This window comes from Simochromis diagramma, unplaced genomic scaffold (genome assembly GCF_900408965.1).
Source record: "Simochromis diagramma unplaced genomic scaffold, fSimDia1.1 OVJJ01000208.1, whole genome shotgun sequence".
NCBI lineage: Eukaryota > Metazoa > Chordata > Actinopteri > Cichliformes > Cichlidae > Simochromis > Simochromis diagramma.
Genome location: NW_024386789.1, coordinates 3,957,452 through 3,974,490, shown reverse-complemented (window position 1 = coordinate 3,974,490; position 17,039 = coordinate 3,957,452). Strand labels below are relative to the sequence as shown.

Here is a 17,039-nt window from a genome sequence, read left to right as displayed (position 1 = left end):
TTGGCATAAACGACATTGCTCATGGTGGTATAATGGTGTGGGGGATATTCTTTGTCACACCTTGGGACCCTTAGTACACACTAAGCATTGTTTAAAAACATCACAAGATACCTGAGTATTGCTGCTGATCATGCCCATCATATTATAACCACAGTGTACCCATCTTATAATGCTGCTTTCAACAGGATAACCTGCCATATCAGAAAGTTCAAATCATCTCAAAGCGTTTTTTTGAACATGAAAATGAGTTCACTGTCCCCAAATTTCAAGGTTTTGGAATGTGGTTTCACATCATCATCACCTGTGTGATGTTATCATGTCAATATGGACCCAAACCTCTGAGCAATGCTTTTAGCATCTTGTTGAATCTATGCTATTAAGAATTAAAACAGTTCTGAAGACAAAAGGTGGTCCCAGCCTGTACTAACTCTAATAAAGTGACCAGTAAGTGTATATAGCCATGTTTGCTATAATTCTGTAAGAAATAAAATTACATTTCCGTACTAAAAGATACTTCTAAATGTAATTATTTTATAACATGACTGGGGCAAGCCATAGTGTTGATCCAAAACCTTATTTTGAAAGTATTTCCTCTTTCCTGATTAACCTCCGAAAAAGCAAACATGTGTAGTAAACAAAAAGTAGGTCAGAAAATAAAGTTTAAACACAATTATACTTGACATATTTTTCCTTTTATATTATAAAAGTTCACGCAATAACTTATTTGAAAGGTCATTTGTCATTTTAAACTTGTTAATGCATTTCATATTTAGAATAGTTGTGGTTGTGTTCTGTAGGATGAAATCACAACAAAAAAGGAAAGTGGTATGTTTCTAATAACAGACTATATCCTTACAGGAAGCAGAAAACTGAAATCACACAAATAGTAAACAACGAAATAAAATACCTCTCAGTCACTGCATGACAGTCATTGAAGTGTAAATATTGCACATGTTGATTTTGCTATAACTCAAGAAATACACTCTTCTGTCACACTGTGTACCTGGATGAATTTCTGAGGGGAAAAAAATGACATTTAATGACAATCCATAAAGGCCCAAACTGATAATACCACATACTAAGATACAACCAACAACTGGAAATAAAACACAAAAGAAAAAGAAAAGAAAACACATGACATTTTTATATATAGTTTTTTTGTGTAAAGTAATCTAAAAGTTCTGTTGTTTTGCACATTTCTCTTTCAAATCTTTTAAAGCAGACTATCTTTTTTATATTGTTTTATCAAACAGAACAGCTTACCTTTAAAGAACCAAAAGGTCAGTCCACTTTCTTGTCTCACAATTTGGTGTCTCAGATACCATAATCCATTTCATTAAGGAGTTTTGCCTCCAACAAACCAATAAATGTCACTTGGACAGAAGCATCCATTGTAAGCAATGGGTGATGCAGAGGATACAAACATGTCAGAACTCCATCTGTAGCCAAACTCAATAATACAGTTAGGTACAGATGATCGGTATGTACAGTCTCAAGCTTGTCAACTTCATTAAAAGGGGTCATATAGTTCTGAACATTACGAGAATGAGCTTTCTCTGCAGTAGCATCGAACACAGAGTACAATGGCAGCCACAATACTAAGATGCAACAAAAGCCATCTGCCTTTCCTTCAAACGTTAATAATAACGATGATAACCTTGCATGTCGTGTTTTACGGATGCTCAGAGATTTGAAAGGAACATTTCCATGCTGATTAGGTGAGTCATCATCATCATAATAAAACATTGCTACAGTAATGTTCAGGTAAAAGATTTGTTCCACGGTTAACGTGGAGAAATGTACCCTCATTCCCGGCACACAAGGAGGTATCTAGTATGCTCTTTGAAATTGACGACGGAGCACCAAATGTAGCACATCAAGGGGGCAGCCATATGTTACGTCTTTAGAATTAATTTATATTCTTTTTGTGTCTCTGTGGGGATACAGTCAAATCCTGCCCTCTAAATCTGTTGGACAGGTTGCAGATTTACATTGACTATGCTTTTTTTTATAAATTATATTTATGACCAGAAATAATAACATAAGGTTGAGAAATAATAGAGAAATGGCTGCAGTTTAGACAATCCAAGTTACAAAAAAATCAATACACATGTTCAAGGCATACTTGAAAAATGCCTTAGCTTGCTAGCATTAGAAGATGTTCCTTTCACAGATATAACAATGTGAGAGCCGATTCTGGATTTTGTCTAGCAGCATCACTCTTATTATCATCACTGTTACTATCAATACTTCATTTTATGCCTTCTTCCAGAACACATGAGCTCATTGCTAATGGCAAAATCCTTCTTTTGAATAGAAAATACCTCATATACAATGTGTAGCTTTGAGGGACACACACACACACACACACATACACATCCCAGCAAAATTAGACCTTCATTACAGTCAACACTGATTTTCCATTGTCTCTGGAATAACTGGTTACTTGTCCAGTTTGCGCTCAATTGCAACAAACATTACTTTTCCTTAATTGTCTGTTCACATTTCAAACTTTGTCAGCACAAGAGCAGAAGAATTACCATGGGCGAAGACTAATTTTTGACAAACCCGCCTTCATTAAAGGATTAGATCATGAAAACATTCATCTTCCAAAACCAGAAGTGTAGCCCATCCACAGGCAAGTCGCTAAAAGCCTGTCTGACCGCGTTAACAGGACAGACAGTACGTGTCATTACCAGGGTGACTAATGGCTAAACCACTAACCATACATTCAATCCAGGTTTTAGCACAGAGAACTGCACAATGTCTCACTCTTAACCTGCGTGGTTGCCATATTGACCCGATACAACCCAATATATGATTGATTTATTTCACACGTAATGATACATGGCTAGACAACTGTACACATTATATCAAACTAACAAAAATAAAGAAATACATAGTTGAAACGCAAGAAGCGTAAATGGCATTTAACATATGAAAGTTACACTTTAAAAATGTGGATCTTACAATTGTCATACAACCAGACATTATTATTATTAATATACTGTACATTTCCTTTCATTCCAATCTTCTTAAGATGGATGTTCACTCCCTTCTTGAAAGCTGCTGCAGATAGATGTCGACTCATCCTTATGACAGCATTTCATGGCATGATTATGGTAACCACGAGCAAGGAGATCATATCAAATTCCAGTCTAAAAGCAAATATCTGGCTACTGATCTGATTCAAATAACACATTGTCAACACTTTAATTTACCCTTACAGGTCATTGCATTGGATTACCTGTTCGTGTTTGTTTTTACCATTAATTGATGCTGGCATTTAAGTATCAGAATTGTCAATTCAAATACCAAGAAGCTGGCTTTTACAAAATACATAATACACTTTCAGAACACAAAAGTTTGTAATGATTATTACTGAAACAACAGACAAAAGTTTGTCAAACAGAGATCTGCATTTACTGTAATACAACCTAAATGGACTTTATGCCACAAAGCCAATTCAAAGATTCACAATGAGTGTTGCAATTGAGCCCTTATGTTTCTGAGAAGTAGCCAAACTTAAAACATATCATAACAAACCTCAACTATCGCCGCCCCTGATTATTCACAAAGAAACAAACTATACCAGCTTATACATCCACCCCAAAATATGTCTGCATCAGAGTCTGCAATGATACATATTTAGATGAAAATATATTTATATAATTTGTGGATTTTTCACAGTAGTTTGCACTGTACCCTTTTGTCCATCTATTTATGCCTACATAATTTTCACCTTGAGGGAGTCTTTTGAGTCACTAGAGAGAGAATGTGGCTCGTGGTTTTTTGAGGAAGAAAAATGTCTCTTGGATTTTATTCTGCAATATCTCTGGTCTTCAGTGTGGCAAGTGCTGTGCGTGTCTTTCAACTCTGCTGGCCAACAACGGTTTGGGGACTGATTACTCTGAAAGGCTATTTTTTTTTCCTATGAGGACACAGCTTGTAGAAACTGCAAAAAACATTTGCTTTGGCACAGATTTACATTGTAGCAATGTCCATTCCTTGATCTCCATGGCCATGATCGTTACTACAAACACAAGTGGGCCATTGTGGTAATCCTTGGCTCAGTACACTGTCACAGATAAGTCTATGTGTTTGTGTATTGCCGTTTCAGTCTATCCTCTTTCTTAGTGTAATGTCAGTGCACTCTAGTGTCTAATCATTCTGCGCATAAACCCAAGATCAATCCCCTGTCTGTCGTCAACTCTCTCTCACTCACTCTCACTCGATACTCTCACTTTTGCTGTTAGATTTGAGTCTCTTGTACATTTTCCTTCGAACTCCCCTTGAAAAGAAGAGGTTCCATTTGTGGATTCTGGCTTTGGCCCATGAAACCCTTGATCGATCCATGTAAGCCCATGGTAGGCATGGGCAGAGACATAGGCAGTGGTGGGGACATCGAACTGGGGATGGTGTTGGTGCCGTTGCCTGATGAGGTGAGCAAGTTGGATGTTGAGATCGGGACAGAGGTACAGGAGATAGGGATATCTTGACCTTGCTGGCTCTTGTTACTCAGGATCCCTCCTGGCCCCATCCCTTCAGTGCCAATACTAAGACCCATCACATTGTTGTTAAAATGATGTGTCTTGTAGTAATGGTTTAGCGTATCGGTACGACCAATGTTGGGAAGGTTGACTATTTCTGGATGATGTATCCGTAGGGTTCCTTCTCCACCTGTTCCAGAATTCATTGTCGAACCACCTGAGATGCCACTTCCTGCTCCGGCTCCGATCTCATCCTCTACATTCACAATTTCAATGGCTCTGGCTGGGCCGTGGTGCTTGTGTAGCTGGTGTTGCTTACGGAGTTTATAGAAGACCACCAACATTACTGCTGCCATGAAAGTAATGGCCACAAAGCAACCAATGATGATCTTAGTTGTTTTCATTACATCATCCAGGCCTGGAATGTTAGTTACATGTTCTGGGGGCTCAGTCACTGTATTTTCAGGAGCTCTATTGATTCGTGGAGACAGTGAGGAGAGAGAAGAGAGAGAAGGCGTTATAGTAACACCAGGTTGGTGGACAGTAGGATTAGGAAAATCTATGAAGGTCTCGTTAATATACTGTCTTGCAGACTCCTCCTCGTCTGTTCTTGGCTCTAGTGTTTCCACAGTGACGGTGGTGAAATAGCTGTAGGTGTTGCTGGGGTCTGAAGCAGATACATTGAGAACGGCGGATGCAGTGGTATTTCCAGCAGAGTTGGTTACCATGCAAGTGTACTGTCCTGTGTCTTGCATGGTCACATTTGTGAAGTTCAGTGTTCCGTCATGGAGCACTGAGATCCTAACTCGGTATGATCCGTGGGTCATCAGCGTGCCATTTGGAGTGAACCAGTTCACGGAGGTCATTGACGTTCCAGTACGACATTTCAGCTCAGCAGCCATGCCTTCAGTGACATTGAGGTCAGTGGGTGGCTCAACAATCACTGGGGCATAGCAGGTAAAGTGGCTCTGGTCTAGTTCTCCAATGTACTTGCCCTTTAGACCTGGGGGTGCGTGGCAGCGAGCACAACAAGTGGTGTTGCTGGGAACTGTTTCTTTCAGCCACCAGCTGAGCCAGAGAACATCACAGTTACAAACCCAAGGGTTATGGTTTAGATGTACCCTCTCCAACTGGTGCAGAGGGGTGAAGAGGTCATGAGGCAGGGAATGCAGGGAATTGTGAGAGAGGTTCAGCTCCTCCAAGTTTTTGAGGTCATCAAAGGCATTGCGTTCAATGACTGACACTCTGGAGTGCATTAGCCACAGCTTGCGAAGTGAAACTAGACCCTGGAAGGATCCAGGCCGGACTATCCCGAGCTGGTTCCCTGATAGCTCCAACTCCTCTAGTCGCACTAATGGGGTGAGGTTAGGTATGTCCTTCAAGCCACACATGCCAAGATTCAAGAAGCGCAAGTTTATCAGACCTTCAAAGGCAGCCTCTGAGATGAAATCCAGCTTCCTGAGTTCCCCTAGGTCAAGACGCCGTAAAGAGGGAACACGATGAAAGGCAAACGCCGGCAGCGTCTCGATTGGGTTGTTTCTTAGCCATAGTTCCCTTAGCTTGCTTAGATACTCAAAAGCTTGGGATGGCACCACTGTAAGACGGTTGTCAAAAAGCTCCAGTGTATTGAGGTTAGGAAGACCATTAAAAGCTCCCACCTCAATCTGTCGGATGTGGTTCTTTGAGAGCTGGAGGATTTCCAAATGTCGCAGATGCTTAAATGTATCAGACTTGATCACCTAGTGTGGAAACAAAAAAAGGGAGGCATATTGTAGCAAAATTAAACATAATGCCCTCAAGGTATATATCTTTAAAGTCTTAATGTGTTTTCCATTTGTGGATGAAACCAAATTTACCTGAATTGAGTTCTCTTGTAGATTGAGGTATCTTGTGTTCTCTGAAATACTGTCAGGGATTTGATCTAAACTCCTCCTTGTACAGATGACACGGCTTGCCTGATTGGAGCAGATACAAGGGGAGGGGCACGGGGGTGCTGCCTCTGTCAGCTGAGGTCCATGGTTGTGAAACCACAACAAAAGTTGGACCAACCAGAGGAGGGGGAAAGGGGTACCTGGACTGGTCACCATGACAACACGCATGGCAACTGAGTCATGACCTACCCCTATTGCTAAGAAGTTGATAGGTCACCTCCAATCAAGCGACTTTAGGTGCTTATCTTGATGTTCATATTTAATGCTCTGATTCTCTTTTGCTCCTTCAAGCAGCCACTTAAAAACTGAGGAAAAAGTGCAATGCTATATTAAAGACTTTATCAATAATAGATTCTTACTTTGCTTTTGCTCATAGTTCCTTGGTAATCAAATACTTGGGCTTTCTCAATTTTTCATTTTAGAGAACTCTGCATTTTCTTCCCATGACAATTATTAGAAGAGAAATCAAATTTAGGGGAGGATTTGCTTGTGAAAGTGTTGTCACGATGGAGACTGTTGGTTCTCCCTGTAAGGGAAGAGACAAAAGAAGAGAGAGGAAGGAGGTCAAGTGAGTGCACAGTGCAGAAAGATTTACTTTACAAGCCTAGCACACACATGCGACTATTTGCAGAACTGAACTGAAAATCTCTAAATATCACCAATATCTCCTCTGGAATAATGGTACAATTTTCTATTCTAAAGACATGTCTATCAACCACTGAGTCAGCTGCCATTTAGGTTTAAACCTAACATCAGGGTCATGGTCTGAAATGGACACAAAATTCTAAAACTGCAAGTTGGGTCACAAGTGCTGCAGCATCCACTTTATGATACTGGCATTCTTCAAGCCAAATACGCACTGACAGAGGTAGACTCTCACATTCCCAAAGAATGCAAAGTGGTTGTATGCAGTTACAAGTCCATGTGGCCCTAAGGTTAATGCAGAAATTCATGCAATCCATCATGAATCAGCAGCACGGCATTACAAATGAGGTAACAAATGATGCCTGCATGCAGTAGTTTAGCAATTAAGACATGAAGGAATGATTATTGACTCTTGACATTTTACTGCAATGCACATGCGGTGCCCAATATGCCACGCTAAATCGGACAAGATTCCCCCAACAACTAAAACTGATGAACCAGACATGAATATGACAACTGGATTATACAGAAAGAGGAAAAAATGGTGCAAAATAAGCTTTTCTGTTTGTTTGGGGTTTTTTTTTTTTTTTGGGGGGGGGGGGGGGGGGGGGGTGAATTCCTGAATGTGCATTGTGTTTTTCAAAAGCCTTGTTTTGGTTAATCGAGTGTCACACACACACACATCTTGAAACAGAAATGGCTGCGAGCATCAGCAGACTCACTAAATTTAGAAATGCTTGGGCTGTTCCCCTTATAATGATTAGAAAGAGAAAGTGCTCATTGTTTTCTCAAGCACATAATTCTCGTCACTATGACTCTGGCAGTCACAAGTCTGTCATGTCTGAGAACAAATGATAAAAGATCCTTGTTTCCAGACACTAATATAAACACAATGTCACCTCTATCGATACGGCATTTAAAATAACTCTTGGATGCATTTTAAAAAATAAAAGAATCTCTTATTAATGTAATAAACTGTTTATTCTTTCTTTTTTTATGAAACAGCTCCATGGCAGTCCTTAGCATCTCCTCTCCTATGCAGCGACGATGCATGCGCCTAGAAACACTGTTGCTGTGGCAACCTGCTCACTCACCATCTTGTGTTTTTACTGTCCAGTGCCCTATTCCACATTACTGTGTTTAGCTGAGCTTGATCAACATTTTGTGTCCAAAATGGATAAACAGCGCCTTTGCTGTCTAAATCAAAATGCATTTAACTCAAAGCTTATAGTGTATGCTTGCAGTATTTGCTATTATAACACACTCGGTAAGAAAAGCCAAAGCTGAATTTTGGAATTCTGTTCATAGGAGACAGAACAAGGTTGAACTTTGGCCTTCAGCATAACAACAGCAGGAACAAATCTGCAACGAATCTTAATGGTCAAGGTCTGAGGATCAGGTCAACATTGGTTTTCATCTAAAACATACTTCGAAGAAGTTAAAGCAGCTATTAAGAAAGCTCGTAAGGGAATGTACGCTAAAAATAGACTTTTTTCAGATGCTTTGCACATCCCACTGACTCTCTCGCCCTGTCTCTTTCTCTCTCTTCGACACATGCCCACATCCAGATCTACAACCATCGTAACTGTAACTGACACAAAGAAATGACAGCACATACGTACATCCCAGATAAGCTAATGAATGTAGACGTGTGAATACAAATAAACCTAAATATTACAGTAAGCAGCTCCTTTGCACCAGTCCTCATTATGGTGCTCTTTACACTGTTGTCCTTCCTTGAAGAGTCTCCCACTCATCCCCATCTCACAGCTAATTATGCATTTCAATAATCTGACTGGCTCTCTTAGACATCAGAATTGTATCTGATTCAGAGTAGAGGTCTGATAGTTGCAATGATTCATGAAAGCATCAAAGCAAAACATCATTAATATTCAGCCGGCCAAAGAAGTACCAGTGTTTCATATGCTGCTACTTCATTAAAAACACACAGTGATGGTGGTGCTATGCCTTTCTTTCCTCCCTTTTTTTCCTTTTAAATTGAGCGGTGTTCAAAGTATCATATAAACACAGCTGGATGGAAAGTATTTCCAAATTCCTCCAGCCACTTTCATGACACTTGAAGTCTAGAAAGAAATGTAAGCTAATGGTGAAGTTTTGGCCCCACACACAGCCTTTTGTTAAAACAAACTTGCTTCCTTCATTGCATCACTGAGGGAAAGATGCATTCCCCTTGAATAAAAACCAGCTGGCCCTTGTAATCAATAAGTTGTTTAATGCAGCATTTTTTCCCTTAAGTACAGTTAAGCACTTGAGCTGCATTTGTTCGTTGCATTATATGGGAAATGTCACTAAATGAGGTGGTGCAACCAGTCAGCGGAGAGCACCACATTGTATTGTAAAGAGCTGTATTGTGGGAGAGACCTTGAACCTGCAAACATGCCTGTTGACTTCACCTGCCATCTTTAAGTTCTTGACAAAAGGAGAGCTCGAGAGCTACAAAATACACTGCGATGGTCTTTATTTCTAGAATCTTGGCCCATCTGATCCTGTCGCAGTTGGCCTTCTTTCTGATCTTTGTGCAAAATGTGTTTTCTAGGGCTTCTTGACATAGCTGAAACACTGGCCACATTAAATTCTTCAAGCCAATTTCACTTAAATGAATCTCTCTCTCTCTCTTTGTTTTTTTTTGTTTTGTTTTTTTTTATTTTAGCCCTTTGTGTTCGTGTCAAAAGCAGATTGCAACGATGTAGATATTGATTATTCGATCAGGCCTGAGAGATCGCTCACTCGTTAAAAGACAAATTAGCTGAAAGCTGCTGACCAACTGCTACAAACCAATCACATCATCGCGAGTGCCTGATTGTATCAATGTCTTCCACTCCACAACTGTCATTAAGGTTTATGAAGAGGCCAAAAAACAGAAAAATGGAAAAAAAAATTGTGGTGCTGTTGTTTTCAATAAAAACTGAGGCTGTGGGTTGCTTTTTTGAATACAAGCCCCAATTAGACCTCATGTATTTACAGATGCTCAAGATGAACACAAAGCGACACAGGTGCAGCAGGGCCAAGATCATCTACTGTAACTATGACAACACCAGATTGATTCAGGACGTGGGAATTGGGGTAGGATGGATGGGACGCATTTCACCAGTATGGATACATCAACCACTGTTAGAGAGAGGGAGAGAGAGGAAAAAAGACAAGCTCGTGGCAAACGTCTTCAGACTTTTAACAATTGCAAGTTGTTGTATTTTTTTCTTCTTCCCCCTATTTTTCTTATTTTTTTTCATCACATCTCAAAAACCCATAACTTGCCCATGTTTTTCTACCCTGCAGTCGCAACCTCTGATCTGCAATCTCTCCTCATCATATAGCCTGTAGCATAATATCTCCTACAATTGAACAGAATGGCCTTATTCATCTATGCAGCTGCGCTCACTACGGCGCACCTTCTCGGGAACGCAATTGAAATTCTGAATAGGCCTAATTCTGCACATGCTGCATTACAAAATGGCTTGCATCCATCCTCTCTTCGGCGGAATAACAACACGACTGCACGCAAAATAACCTTTAGGTTCATTGCTGACTGGGAAATATCACCTGTGTAGATGTGCAATACATAGGTTTGCGCGTAGAAGCGATTCCTTTTAATGCAACTAGCACAGATTTATTCCACTGGCATCGACGTGGACTGTGTGCTCATGTTAATTATTTGCTTAAATTGTTATGCATCTCAGCTTTTTGCCACACTCAATTTCTTGTCCCCTCCTTTGGCATCTCATGACTGTTTTCAGCATCACTCTCGATTAGGTAACAAATGTAATAATTACGCCAGCCATTTCACTCCCTTCTACCTGTACAGCCAAAATAGCCTACCTTAATGTTTCGGCGTCTGCGGCGTGAGGTCGATGTTTTCTCTCCCCCTCTCCGATCGTCAGTTTCCCAACCTCGCTATCAGTCTCTCCTCTTTTTTTCTCCTGCTCTTCCCTAAATTGATTCGCTTGTTTCCACGGCTGTGAGCTGGCTCTTGTTCTTGTAGGCTAGATCCGCAGCGCCAACGCAACGCGGGGGGCTACAGTGATGGCAGGTTAAAGATGAACACAATCCACACACACGCGTGCGCGCGGAAAAAAACAGAGATCGGCTTCGGGATCGCCGAGGAAAAAAATGGTGTTATAATTATGGCACGGAGGAACGAGGTCGGGGACGAGTGCATCGATGCGCCTTATCATCCTTGGAGAGGAACGCAGGTAGCAAACGCGACGGCGCCCGCTGGGCAGAGCAGTTTGCGTCCAGCATAAGCGGCTCTTTACGCACATTCCGTATGTTTCAGTCTGAATCCGACTAAGACAGCATTAGGAGAAGAGACGAAGGAGCACCGACCCGTGGATGTGGCTGCGTTTCTTTGGGTGTATTAAAGTGAACGTTCAGAGCCGGATTCCAAAATGAGAGATATTTCACGTGTTTGCTTTCCGCGTGTTTTGTGTCTCACATCCCCCGGTGAAACTTAAGCTCTGGGCTTGTTATGAGTAGCAGTGTAGTCACATATTTATTAATATGACTCAGCAGCACTGTATGATCGGGAGGGTAACCTGAGTCAGTTCGTTTCTCCCTATCAAGTGAGATTTTTGAGCATTTATTATTATTATTTTATTATTATTTCATGGGCACTTTCTTTTAAAAGCCACCAAATATTAACAGAAATAAACCTTTCTGATTCACTCAAAGAGTTTTGTAGACTCTGTAATGTTCCCGTAGCTAGCAAGAGCATTTGTTTTTGTAAGATTATATCTAGCAAATCAATGAGGCCTGCTTTCTGCAGACTGTGCATATGAGTGTTTACTCCAAGCCTTCCCACCCTCTTGAAAGGCTTCTGTATTGGACTTGTTAGATTTAAGCTGTAAATAAGGAAGCCACCAGCACTATTACTTCCTGTCAGCACCCAAACATGTAGAACACATACACTGCAGGCCTGTGAAGATCCTGACCGTGAATTAAACCATACATCTGAGCCTTGCAAATGTAGACGTGAAATATTTTGTTAAGGTTTTCAATTCAGCTGGCTACCCATCATGAAACGTAATGTAATTAGTGAATTGAGAACAGTATGACCGAGTAAGTGGCCAGTTAAAGAGATGTTAGCTCATAAGTGATTTCCCTCCATTGAGCATTGTCATGTATGTGTCCACATGTGTCTGAAGTACAGAAGAAGAGAAGCCCCCTTTGCAGCTTTACAACTACCAAAGACTACTTTGTGGGTAAAAATAAATCTCAGTGCATCTTTTCCTCTGTCTCAGCTCACACTAAAGGTCAAAGGACAGAAAAGGCCAGTGATGCTTCAGAAAGACCCCCGAGATATATGCACTCTCTCTTTCCCTCCATCTCTCTCTCGCGCCTTCCTTCCCTCCCTCACCCTTTCCTTTGCTCCTACCCTCCCTCTCGGTGAATGCCGTAGTGAGCATTGTTCACGACCACTAGCTTTTACTGAAAGCTGCACAGCAATGAGGTCTCTGTGCCTTTTGCCTCTCTCTTCCTCTACCCTCCCCCTCCTCTGGCTCTCTCTCTCCCACCCATCTACCTCTCTCTCCTTCCCTCTTTTTCTCACTCTATCTCTCTCCCTCTATTAAATTTCCAGTCACACAGTGGTGCAGAGGATATTCCTCCTTTCCCTCTTTCTTCCTCTTCCCTCATTCCCTCTCATTCATGTTAAAATCTTAGCCCATATTCCGTCTCTCATCCAGCCCTGGACGCCTTTCACTGCTTTTCCACCACTCTCGGCTCCTCTCTCCGTACATCTTTTTCGCCTTCCATCCCCCGCACCATTTAAAATGATTCCATGCCGCCCCTGCCAAACCCACCCTGTGCCTTTGCTCTCCTTCTTCCCCCCACTTTCTACTCTATGTCCTCACTGTGTCATTGCACATTGTATCTGATATTCCCTTTATGCATGTATAGTACGCTTGTGTGTGCGCAGGCACCCTTGAGCGTGTGTGTAGGAGCGGTGGACTGGAGAGAGGGAGAAGGACATGCATTTGTGCACAGTAAATGAACAAACGCTCATTGCTGTATTGCTTGTGTCATCAGTGCAGGAAGGCTCTCGGACGCGAAATACAGCAGAGAGAGCTAATCCCGCCATCCAGAAGACGGGCACATGGCATTTCTAATACAACCCAAACCCCATAAACTCTTAATGCTGTGTTAGGAGCCACAGGGGAGGAGAAAGGGAGGGTGAAGAGGATTTGGCAGCAACATGCTACTGCCAAGACATATGTGGCATGCTGATAGCACTAGAGAGCTGCAGCTCACACTGTGTGGAAGCTTTGGAGGGGTGCTGATACACATCAGTCACTTGTATCGTTTTAGGAGCGACAGGCCTCGCCACTCTGGAAGTGGGTGACTGAGTAATTGCACGTAGTTCAAAGCGAAGAATAAAAATGTTGCTAATTGTTGGAGCAGCACCTCTGACGTTTGGTTCAGTCGGAGCACACAGGTGATCTGTTTAGTGGTCCCAACGGCATTCAAGTGAAATTTTAAACCAACTTATATTTCAGTTATTTTTAGAGATTTTATTGAAAGAAAGAAAAAAAAGTTGAGTTGGCGCTCATTGCCATCTGGTGCCAGAGAATAAGAGCGATACGAGAGAGTTTCTACTTATTCGTGGCGATATCCCTGTGCGTGCGTGTGTGTGTGTGTGTGCGCGCGCGCGCGTGCTGGAGAGGGAGAGGGAAAGAAAAAAACACAGAGAAAAATCCTGGTGTCACAGTATCTTAGCAACTGCCTCCATCTCCTTGGAGACAAGAAGTGACATCACTTCCTGTCTGTGAGAACTCAGTTTTGGTTTGTACACAGTGTGTTTGTGCATATGATTTGGAGGACTTGGATGTGCGCTGGCGTGCTGCCACGTTCGTATGCAGATGTGGGCCCGCAGTGTGCGCGCTAATCCAAGGAGGAAGTAATCCACAGCTTCACCGAGGGCGAGAAGATTAACTGAAAGAGGAAAGTTAAACTTGTGTGTTTGTTTTTCAGTCATTGTTTTGTGAATTTGGGTGTAAGATGCTAACATCAAGGTGGATACTGACACAACGTTTAGGTCCAAATATTTGTTCAAGTCATCCGGTTTCAACTAATTTTCATCCATGAATATAATTTGTAACCTATTTAAGATAATTATTATGTTTATTTTATTTTTTCCTTAAACATTGTCACTTTGTAAAACACTTGCATTTTCTTAATTTCTTTCCTCTTTTTTATCTTTACTGCTAAAATACCAAGTTTAAGAGTTTTCTTCTGTTTATATTGGCCTCCTAAACACCAGCTGATCTCCACTCAGAGAAAACATCATCTTCAACTGCCATCTTGTGAGCAACAGAGTGTAGTGCAATTACCATTCATTATGAGTTATGAGTGATTTCCTTTAAGGAGTTTACCAGCAACATTTTGTACTACATTTCATTCATTTGCATAGCTAAAAAATATCTTTATTCCATGCGTGGCCTTCAGCCTGACCATCGGCACATACAGTAGAAGGTTTAACGTCCCTCCCCCTTTTTGTTTGGCAAAAAATTAAAAATGCAAAAAATGTCAAAATATGGAAGAAGAAGAAAGTGTCATAATAGGATGCCATGAAGTCTGCTTGGAGAATCCAGTCATACCTGTCTTGCCAAATGCATGCACATTATCAGATGTTGCATGTGTGGCCGATTTCTACCTATAGGTGGAGCTAAAGTGGTTGAGATACACAAAGTTTGAAAAAAAACAGTACTATCCCTGATCAGTGTGCTAACTCTCACAACCTTTAAGCATACAGCTATAAATTCTTTCAAATTTATAAAGAAAAAATAAAGTCAACTTCCTTTGTTTGTTTTCAGTTTGAGTCCCTGCCATTTCATGTAACATAACATTTCACACATTGAGAGATGTGCCTATGCACTTGGAGGTTTGATATAGACCATATATTGCAGGAAACATGGTACAGAGAATCCTGAGGCAAGTCTCAAGAGCTGTGTCAAGAAAATTTGGCAGAGTGACTGTAAAATGTTAAAAATGCAAAATGACTCTGAATGAAATTGCCAAGAAAGATCATGACATAAACCACAGACCCTGCCAAAAATCTGGGTCAATACATGAGAGAATACCGAGCTTTAACCTTCCGCGAGCAGATTATTACTATGCAAGGCCTCCGTGAATCAACAAAGTCAGCAACACACAAAGACCATCAAACAGATCAGCATATGATTTACAAGATGTCCCAGGGGATATCAGTGTCCTGCGTGTGCCAAGCCGGTACCTCGGCAAATGTTGCACACTTCAGCAAGTCATTCTTATTCCGCTACACATCTTTATCATTAAAGCTTCCTCAGTCAAAGGGAAGAGTGGAGGAGAAGTCAAAGGCTGCAAAGTCACTGCTGCAGAAACCCAAGCCAGAAAAGCAGACATCTACACATGCAATGCAACCTGGACGTTTCCAGACATTACACAGCAGGCATGACAATGTATATGTCTGTCTTTTCCTGTCAGCTCCCTGGACTTTGATGTGATGTAGAAACTGGTGATAGTCTGGTGCATTCACAGCCAGGGTGATTGTGATTGAAGGAAACAGGTGATTAAATATTCTATATTACTATAGAAATAGGCAGCACGGTGGTTAGCACTGTTGCCGCACAGCAAGAGGGTCCCGAGTTCAATTCCACCATCAGGCCGGGGTCTTTCTGTGTGGAGTTTGCATGTTCTCCCCGTGTCTGCGTGGGTTCCCTCTGGGTACTCCGGCTTCCTCCCACCATCCAAAGACATGCAGCTTGTGGGGATAGGTTGATTGGATAATCCAAATTGCCACTAGGTGTGAATGTGCAAGTGAGTGTGAATGGTTGTCTGTCCTTGTGTGTTAGCCCTGTGACAGACTGGCGACCTGTCCAGGGTGTACCCTGCCTCTCGCCCTATGACAGCTGGGATTGGCTCCAGCACCCCCCGCAACCCTGAAAAGGATAAGCTGAAGCGAATGGATGGACTATAGAAATGCAAACACTGGAAAATTTGCTTTTGTAATTTTGTAGATAAATAAAAAATTAAAAGCAATTTTCATAAATTTATAACCAACAGGTGTAACGTTACAAAGCTCATGTCAAGTCCCACCTTAAATCCTATAAAGTGAAGTTATTAATGTTTTTGGACATGCTAGCATGTTGACATTAGCCTTGTGTACTGTGAATGAGGAAGTCTAATAGATGACAACAGAATCAGTTTAAGCCTGGATCATAAAATTCCTTTATTAAGCCATGGTAGGGCTACAGTGATGCAACTTTTCTGTACATTTGAATGAGCAGAATGTGTCACGAGTCAAGCTACAATGTTTTGTTCAGTAACAGAGCAACAAATATGCTAATTGATCAGCCACAATGGAAAGGAAAAAGTATAAATAATGAGCAATTAAATTCATGCAGACTCATTAATAATATAGTACAAGCGGACCGAAGCTGAGTAAGCAATTTACAAACGTCAGTCCTAGAGGAAGTGTCTAAGCAATTATTTAATTTTATGCAGATTATTTTTGTTTTTTTTCACTTTTTGTCTTTTCTTTTTTTCCTGATTTTGTGGTCTTTTCTTGAGGATCTTGTTTTGATCTGTTTTGCCAGAGTTTTCCTGGGAGGTTCAGCTGCAAAAAATAAATAAATAATGAATGCATCGCAGTTAGTACAGGGTAAATTAAACTACAACTAATACTGCTGAAATTACTGCAGGCAGTGAGAGTGTTCCCATTGGACATGTGTAATTTGGAATATCAGAACTTTGATCCAACGGCACTGTTCAAATATTCCAAATGGGAAGATCTTATATGCAAGCTTAGATTATTTGGCTCATATTACAGAAAACATCTGGTGGAAACTGCTGTTTCCACCTCTGCCTGTGGGCGTGAACATACAACAACATGCTGACCACCTGGCACACAGAGCCAGTGTGAAGATACCAGTATAGTCTGGTCTGTATTATTGTTGACCAATACATGTAAAAATGATGC

General features: G+C 41.2%; 1 protein-coding gene across 1 annotated transcript; it reads right to left on the bottom strand.

Moving 5' to 3' along the window:
* Nucleotides 1-234: 234 nt before the first annotated feature.
* lrrc4bb (leucine rich repeat containing 4Bb) lies at nt 235-11,545 on the bottom strand. Its single transcript, XM_040023520.1, has 3 exons — nt 10,904-11,545; nt 6,347-6,947; nt 235-6,229 (listed from the first exon to the last, which is right to left on the bottom strand). Exons 2-3 carry the CDS (start codon nt 6,587-6,589, stop codon nt 4,253-4,255), a joined length of 2,220 nt encoding a protein of 739 aa, XP_039879454.1. The 5' UTR covers nt 6,590-6,947; nt 10,904-11,545; the 3' UTR covers nt 235-4,252.
* Nucleotides 11,546-17,039: the final 5,494 nt, after the last annotated feature.

Coding starts and splice junctions, on each gene's coding strand:
- lrrc4bb (XM_040023520.1), bottom strand. CDS start 6,589: ATGCGTGTTGTCATGGTGACCAGTCCAGGTACCCCTTTCCCCCTCCTC. Junction 6,230..6,346: donor TACAAGAGAACTCAATTCAG/GTAAATTTGGTT, acceptor TTTCCACACTAG/GTGATCAAGTCTGATACATT.